A 7,964-nucleotide genomic window follows, 5' to 3' on the forward strand; every position below is an offset into this window, starting at 1 on the left:
GTTACACAGGTTAATTTTCTTATAGTTCCTTAAAAGTCAAAATCAGTTTAAAACTTTATATTAGTCAAATTTGGGAACCTTATCATACTCATACCACCTTTAGGTATGACTATAACCAGTGTTGCAAAAATCGCTAATCGCTAGTCGAGGGGTGAGGTGGGGGCTAGCGATTAATCGAGATTAATCAGGATTAATCGGATCGGACTTTAATGTAAATTTTTCAGTTTTATATATACACGCACACATTTTTATATGCAATTTTCAGTTTTATACATATACAAACATATTTTGGCCGAAAATTGACTGGCATCTCGTGGGAAACCGCTGATTTTTGCCGAAATCTCGTCGGAAACCGCTGATTTTAGTCGGAATCTCGCCGGAAAGCACTAATTTTGGTCGGAATCTTGCTCGAAACCGTTGATTTTGACTGGATTTGACCATTGGCCGATTAATTAGCCGACTAGCACAAATTGATTAATGAAGTGGGGACTAGCGATTAATCGGTGCCTAGTTGGGATTTTTGCAACACTGACTATAACTGACAAAAATAAGAATTTATTGTACAAAGTAGAAATGAAACAATGGGTAACATAGAACATTTAATTTGGCCTAGAAACATGTCAAAAATGATTGTTTTGTTACTCAAAAAGTCACACGTTTTGTATATCGAACCTCGTATACCCACAAACTGGTGCTTATTAAGCTCGGTTACCTGCAGGTACCACACTTGCCTTTTGATGTCTAGCGATCCCGATGTGTTCGTAATCGGAAAACAAGATGCAGTAAACATGTCTCTTTAAAAGTTAAAACCACAAAACCCCAGATTTCAATTTGCATCATGGTTGTTGGACCGGCTGCCTGTGAGGTTTTGGAGCTGCATCAAATAAAAATGAATAAATAAAAAACTAATTTTATTCAAATATTTAAAACAGTAGTTTCTAAACCAGACATCATAATACCGAAAATATCTTATTCTGTTTACTAATTTCTATTCAAATATTTTGATTAAATGCAGAAAAATAAGTGCATTTCTACTAACTTCTTTCTTTCTATTAATTTTTCTCGTATGAATAAATTGCAGTATCGATTCAAATTCATATTTTTAAGTCTCTAATAACAGAGTTGAGACTCGTTTATGAGACGTACCATTAGGGTTTCCAAGCTCGTAAAAGTTTCTAAAGAGAGAAACAGCTTCTTCCGCCATTATCCCGCCACTGCATTTGTAACTCTTCCCACCATCCTCTTCGCAACTATCATGATACCGCCATTATCACGCCAATGCACACACGACACAAACAATTTAAAAATCATAAACTTTTTACTGACTTAGAAGGCGCGAGGGAGACTGGTAGGGGTGCTAAACGGGTCATTTTTGCGGGTTACAGGCCAATCCAACACAAACACAAACACAAACTTGAAAATCACGTAAGAAATATGAACCCGAAAACGACCCAGTTAACCCAAATTTTTTAAATATTCCTTATATTAATACTTTAAGATTAAAGTTTTACAACGAGGAAATACAAATGCGTATAAAACAATTGCATTTATATTATAAAAATTTATGTCAAGTTCTTTTCTGGGATTTATACTTTGGCATAAAATACCCAACAAATTAAATTTATGACAAAACATTTTTCAAAAAAATATAATAAAAAAACAAATGAGTTAAACAAATCAACATGCCAACCTGTCGGGTTGACACATACATGGCTCGTTCAGCTAAACAAGTTTGCAGGTTCAACCCGAAAATTACCCGAACCTGTCGGGTTGATACAGACATGATCCATTAAGCTAAATATGTTTGCAGGTTAAACCCGAATTTGACCCAAACCCATACTAGGCCCAAACCCGTGAAATCTGTGTTAGGTTCATCGCATGTCATGAATCCACACCCCTATATACTGCTATGTAATATTAACCTTGTTGTATGCAGGGATAATATTGAGCCACAACCTCCAAATTTATCATTGGCACAACCATAATATACTTCTTTTATACCTACATACAGTCACATGTCATCTGGTCAAAAAGATGCCATAAATCTATTTATGAATTTAAATAAATTTAGTAAGGTATGCAAGTTTACCAATAAATGATAAGGCAGCTGCGCACATTATACACGGTTCACATGTAACATAAAGACAACATTTTGAGAACATTTCACTAACTTCCGCCTTTGAAAGCTTTAAAATTTTCCACTCATCAAGTAGAACATCAATAGCTTCCATTTCAGCGTGTCGTGTAGCCTGCAGTTTAAAGCCCATTTCAATAATGTTAATTAACATAAAAACAGGTTAAACAGAAAAGGTAACAGAAATTGTTACATTTCTTGTTTCATTAGTCCGGTTTCTTCCACACGAGATTACCTTCCCGTCCATAACAATAACACACCTGTTCCAGATAAATAAAAATCATTAAAATATAAAACCATGTGAAAAACGCTCACATGTGTCAGAAAAAGAAGCATACCCCACAGGCACTTCAAGGCTGTCAAATGCAATTTTAGCCTGAAAATACAAATACATGTTCAATGTTTAGTTGAAGTACTTTCATATGGTACAAAGTGCATTTGGTGAGCAGGTCTAGTTGGGTCAGCTAATCAGCCAAAACGAACTGCTTTAAATTTTAAAATATAATTTGTCAAATAGGTTTGGGTTGAGTCGGTTAGCTGAGTTAGAGCTATCTACTGCCTATCAGCCTATCTCCCATTAAAAGTGCAATATATGCCTCGTTTAATAGGTTAATGTAAGTTTTGGGCATTAACTATAACGACATATTTAACTTAACCATGATAAGAGGCAAAAAAATATATAGAATAATTTAGCATGTCAACATGCCATATTGAATCCTTAAACTTGCAAGGTATACCTGTTCTAATGCCAGCTTCATAAATGCAACAGTGTGTGTGTTTTCTAGCTCCCCACACGAAGCCATTTGGAAAAAACTGAAAAAAAAAAATGAGTTAAACAAGCCTGGAAAAAAGAAGGAAAAGAAAACACATCTCAAAGCAACTACAAACCGTATGCATTCCAAATATTTAGCACAGAAAATTTATGAGTTCATATTGTTGGTTACTAGCTATCAATTCAATCCAAACACTTAGTACTAGGGGTGTGCACGGTTCGGTTCAGTTCAGTTATTAGCCTAGACCGAAACCAAAAACAAAATTATCGGTTAATCTATTTTATTAACCAATCGGTTTTCGATTAATAGGTTAGTTTGTCGGTTTTCAGTTCGGCTCGGTTAATAACCAAAACCAAACTTAGGCTAAAACTTTTGCTTAGAAATACATTAAATGGAGGTATGAAACATGAAATACAAGAAATGGAGGTATAAAAGCTAAAAATATATAAACGTATGAATGATTCAGTTCGGTTAGGTTAATTTCGGTTAACTGAGAGTACAAAAAAATCGATAACCAATTTTCGGTTAATTCGATTTCAGTCAATCACTTTTCGGTTACTTTTGGTTCAGTTTCCTCGGTTTCTAGCTCGCCCTTAGTACCTCAAACTTGTTGAGCTTGTTGTCATCATGTTCTTGAGATACCGGTATAAGAATGAAAATTAGACCAAAGCTGCCAGATATTCTAATTCTACAAAACTAAGTTACAAAAATCTCATGAAATGTGAGCTTACGCCTTACGGTTCAGCTACTTTGTATAAAACTTTCCGGGCCTCAATGCATAATACTTTACAAGATTGCAACAGTGGTGAAAGAGTATGAAAATAAGATGTTATATATTGAAGACATGTGTTTCTTGCTAAAACATCCCCATTTTGTAATCTAGAAGAGTGTAGTAAATTCATACATAGTAAACATCCTATGAGAAAATCATGATTCTATACAACCATAATATACCTGGCAAAACAGGCGAGTCATAACAGGTTCAGGTCACAACTCTTAGAGAATACTATGGGATTATAATTGTATATATTTTGGGATAATATCTATTGTTCCATATATATAGATAGGTCCTTATGAATATATATAGGGATAATTGTAACCCTTTGATTCATTCAGAAATATCAACCATAAACGTTTTTAACGACCAGCATTATAAAAAAAGGTCATTTTGGTTCGGGTTATAACGGGTTTTGACAAAAATAGGTAGAGGTAAAAAACGGGTCAATCTAAAAGACGGAGTTAGTGAAAAGTATGAAAATGACATGATTCTTGAAATGCCAAGTGTTTGGTTACAAAAAATTTAAAGTGTACTCAAGAGTTGCGTAGTTGGTCAAACCACAGGTACGAAAATAACACTTAAATCCATGTTAAAAGAAATGAAAAATTAAATCAAGTTGCGTAGTCGTGTATTGACCTCACTGGGGTGTCCCCGTTGGTGGGGCTGAGAGACAGTGGCTTCGTACCGAGATAGGCGGTTTTGAGAGCGGAATCTAGGAAGGTTGCTAAGCATGAGGCAGCGTGTTTGGAGAATCAGCACGTGTTCATTCCATTTGCCTTCGACACTTTTGGATCCCTAGCTCCCGAGGCGGTTCGCTTCTTGGAGCGGGTGCAAAAGGTGGTCCACAGTGACTCGCAGAGCCCAAGGAACCAAGGATTTATATTTAGTAGAATAGGCTTTGCGATTCAAAAAGGGATAGCGGCGCAACTTGTTGCTCGCTTACCCATTATCCAGATGTAGCTCGGTTTGTGTTATATATAAATAATAACAAAACAAAAAAAACAAAAAAAACAAAAAAAAAACAAAAAATTACAAAATGACCGTTTTACCCTTGACTTAACGACCAACAAAGACAGGCTTAGCGAGAAAAGTGCAAAATTCTTCTACTAGGCCACCCGTAGTGGGCGAGAATAAAGGGGAGAATTGGGCCGCGAACACCGCCCCCCTGGGCGATTTTTGGGGCGAATTGTGGGTGGGGGGGGGAGGTTTTTCTTGCCTGGGTTGTGTGTGTGTATATTATTATTATATATATGTGTGTGTGAGATATATATATATATATATGTATGTATATATATATATATGGGGCTACAACACCATTACACCCCAAAAACAAAAACTCGTCCTTTGCCACATGGCGCAAAACGCCCCAATTTGTAGCCCCTGCACTACACATAGCCTTAGGAACAAGTGATCAACTGAACTCTGAAGTGTTGACCACTGACCACAAGAATCAGAACTTTGAACACAAACTACAAGACACGTGATGGTATTTGTTGAAGTCGTGTTCCGGTATGAAACAGATGGTAGCTGTGCCATTTGTGGGTTCTTTACACAAGAGATGACATCATCAATTGTCTAGTTCAAACTAATAACAAATTAAGAAACTGAAGTTCTTTAGATGTTTAGCTGCATTCACAATTTACACATTCAAAGTTCAAACTAAAAGCAAATTAAGCATTCGAAACTAATATAATAAACATTGCAAAGTAAACAATTAGAAGATTAGCAGTTTACCTATTTAATGAAATCCAAATCTCGATGACTTATGGCTCAACGTTTCGAGCTGGGTGGTTTACGGCGGCCGGAGGGTGCCTCGCCGGAGCAACAGAGCAGAGCAGAGCAGAACAGGGTTAACTAAACAACTATACAATTTGTTTTAATAATTGGGCCTATGGGATTCTAATCCAATTCGCCCCTGTTAATCATTTATTTTTAACTTTGGGCCTACACTCAATATATCATTAGTCGTTACTATCTTAAACTAACATATTGTTTTATTCATAATAAAAATTTCCTGACTTGAATTTACGGGTATGTGTTTACCAAACTCAAATAACCTTAAAAGGGTTATAACATCTCATTATATTACAAATTAGTATTTGATTTTTTTAAAACAATATATTATTTACAATTAAGAAACAATTTTGTAGTAAAACAAAACTCAAATACTTTTAAATTGGGTTATAACATCTCATTTTTTTGTGAAGTTCACACCTTTCATCATCAAATTTTAATTATTATTAACTTCCATACGATAAATAAAATTAAAATAAAAAATATATATAAATATTATAAATGAATAATGTAAAACAACCCCGTAATACGATGGATAAAAAATAGTATATCATAAAGAGGTGCCCAAAACGAGTTTTCTTTTTCATGAACCGGTTCCGGGATCTAGTCAAAAGAACCGGGTCAGGTAGAAACCGCATTTGGATGTGGTCGGGTTTTCTAATGGTTTTGGTGGGGTTTTTATCGGGTTTTGGCGGGGTTGGGTCCGGATTTTACCGGGTAGAGGTGGAACCGATTCTAGCGGGTTCGAGTACGGTTCCGGGGAGAAACTAAAACCTAATTCGTACTCGCAGGTCAAATAGAATTTCTGGATCTGATACACCAGGTTGGGTATTATGCCCACCTAGAAATATAATGTTCTTTCTTTATATAATAATGTAGTATTAAATCTGACAAACAAGCGCACCTATGTTTTCTTGTTAAGTTTTCACCAACCCGAAGTTACAAACTTAAAACACCGAATGCGAAATGCAATAACTTTTTACTTTTAAAAAAAATAAGAGTCATTTCTTATTTTTGAAAACACCTCTTATGTTTGTAAATAAACACCTTATTTTTTGTAATATCCTATTTATTTTTGTTTGGAATATGACCGGCAAGAAGAAATGACTTCATTTACAAACATCTTAATATTGTTGTTCGATGAACCACCATCCGCCAATGCCTCACGCGCCGCCGTTTTCATCTCTAAAGCATTCTTCCTAAACTCATCGGATCTCGGACCGCTCATAACCTCCTCCACGCATCTCCCCACTTCCTCCCCGCTAAAAACACCTTCAGCACTCTTTTTCAACTTCACGCCAACACACCAAACATCAGTCACGAGCTTAGCGTTGGTGGGCTGATCACTCCTTTGTGGACATGCAATAACTGGTACACCGGCAACAAGACTTTCCAACAATGAGTTCCACCCACAATGACTCAAGAAACACCCGACTGACGGATGTGACAACACTTTCGTTTGTGGGCTCCAACTCACAATAAACCCTTGTTCCCTGACTTCTTCTAGAAACCCTAATTCTTTAAGTCCTTGATTTCTAGTTGACCTTATCACCCATAGAAACCGTCGGTTTATACTTTTCAGACCGGTAGCTATACTCTGTATTTCTTTTTCAGACAACAACATAATAGTCCCGAATGAGATATAAACAACCGAAGATACTTTTTGTTTATTTAGCTACTCTATACAATCACTCTCACCCTCCGGTTTCATAAGATCAAAACCAACATCTTCTTCCGTACCCATAATCTTCATCGAAACTAATGGCCCGACTGGCAAAAAGTCAAAACCAGCATCACTCAGCGACGCGATGACATCTTTCTCGAGCTCCATGAACGAATTCCCAAGAACCCACTTCACCTTATGCATGTTATGAAACATTTTGTTTAGTATAGCATCTAAGCTACGCAACTTGTTCGTTGGAAGAACATATGACGGCAGTTCTTCCACACTAAATACCGGAAGCCCGGGCAACTTCACGCTCATATTCATGTTACTTTCGGTAGGGAACTCATCGAGCCTATTGTAGTAACGATTATATATTTTGAACAAAGTACACGGTTGGATCCATAACATGGCGTGTGGAATATCAACCTCTTCCGCCACATCAGCCGCCCACGGCACAAAAGGTGTACTAATGATGCATGCAAATTTACTCTTACGGGATCGAATTAAGGCTAGGAGGTTAACAGGTGCGAACTTGCTTAACGTGTCCATGTAGTAATCTATATCAGCCCCTCGGTTGTAGTCTGCTGGTAAACCGTCGGATATGAACTCTAGGTGGATGTCGCCGGCGAAGGAACTGTTTTGGTGGATAGTAGTGGTGGTGACAAGAGTGACATGAAGGCCTTTAGAAACAAGACATTGGCCTAGTCTTAATATAGGGTTTAGATGACCTTGAGCTGGGAGTGTGACTAGAAGAACATTTGTTTGTTCCATTTTTGAGGTAGAGAAAGAATTAGGTGATCATGAGGAGGAAAACATGTA

At 36.8% G+C, this 7,964-nt stretch overlaps 1 protein-coding gene and 1 pseudogene across 1 annotated transcript; both read right to left on the minus strand.

Annotated features, from left to right (window-relative positions):
• Nucleotides 1-535: 535 nt before the first annotated feature.
• Nucleotides 536-3,128, minus strand: LOC143606586 (tRNA-specific adenosine deaminase TAD2-like). Its single transcript, XM_077082309.1, has 7 exons — nt 2,872-3,128; nt 2,473-2,510; nt 2,328-2,394; nt 2,090-2,249; nt 1,923-2,001; nt 1,147-1,250; nt 536-874 (listed from the first exon to the last, which is right to left on the minus strand). The coding sequence occupies exons 1-7, from the start codon at nt 2,935-2,937 to the stop codon at nt 837-839; spliced, it is 552 nt and encodes a 183-aa protein (XP_076938424.1). The 5' UTR covers nt 2,938-3,128; the 3' UTR covers nt 536-836.
• Nucleotides 3,129-6,548: 3,420 nt separating this feature from the next.
• On the minus strand, nt 6,549-7,964 carry LOC143606591 (UDP-glycosyltransferase 84B2 pseudogene; annotated as a pseudogene).

This window comes from Bidens hawaiensis, unplaced genomic scaffold (assembly GCF_021521415.1).
Source record: "Bidens hawaiensis isolate Kalapana, Puna unplaced genomic scaffold, B.hawaiensis_p1.1 tig00075681_1, whole genome shotgun sequence".
NCBI classification, from domain to species: Eukaryota; Viridiplantae; Streptophyta; class Magnoliopsida; order Asterales; family Asteraceae; genus Bidens; species Bidens hawaiensis.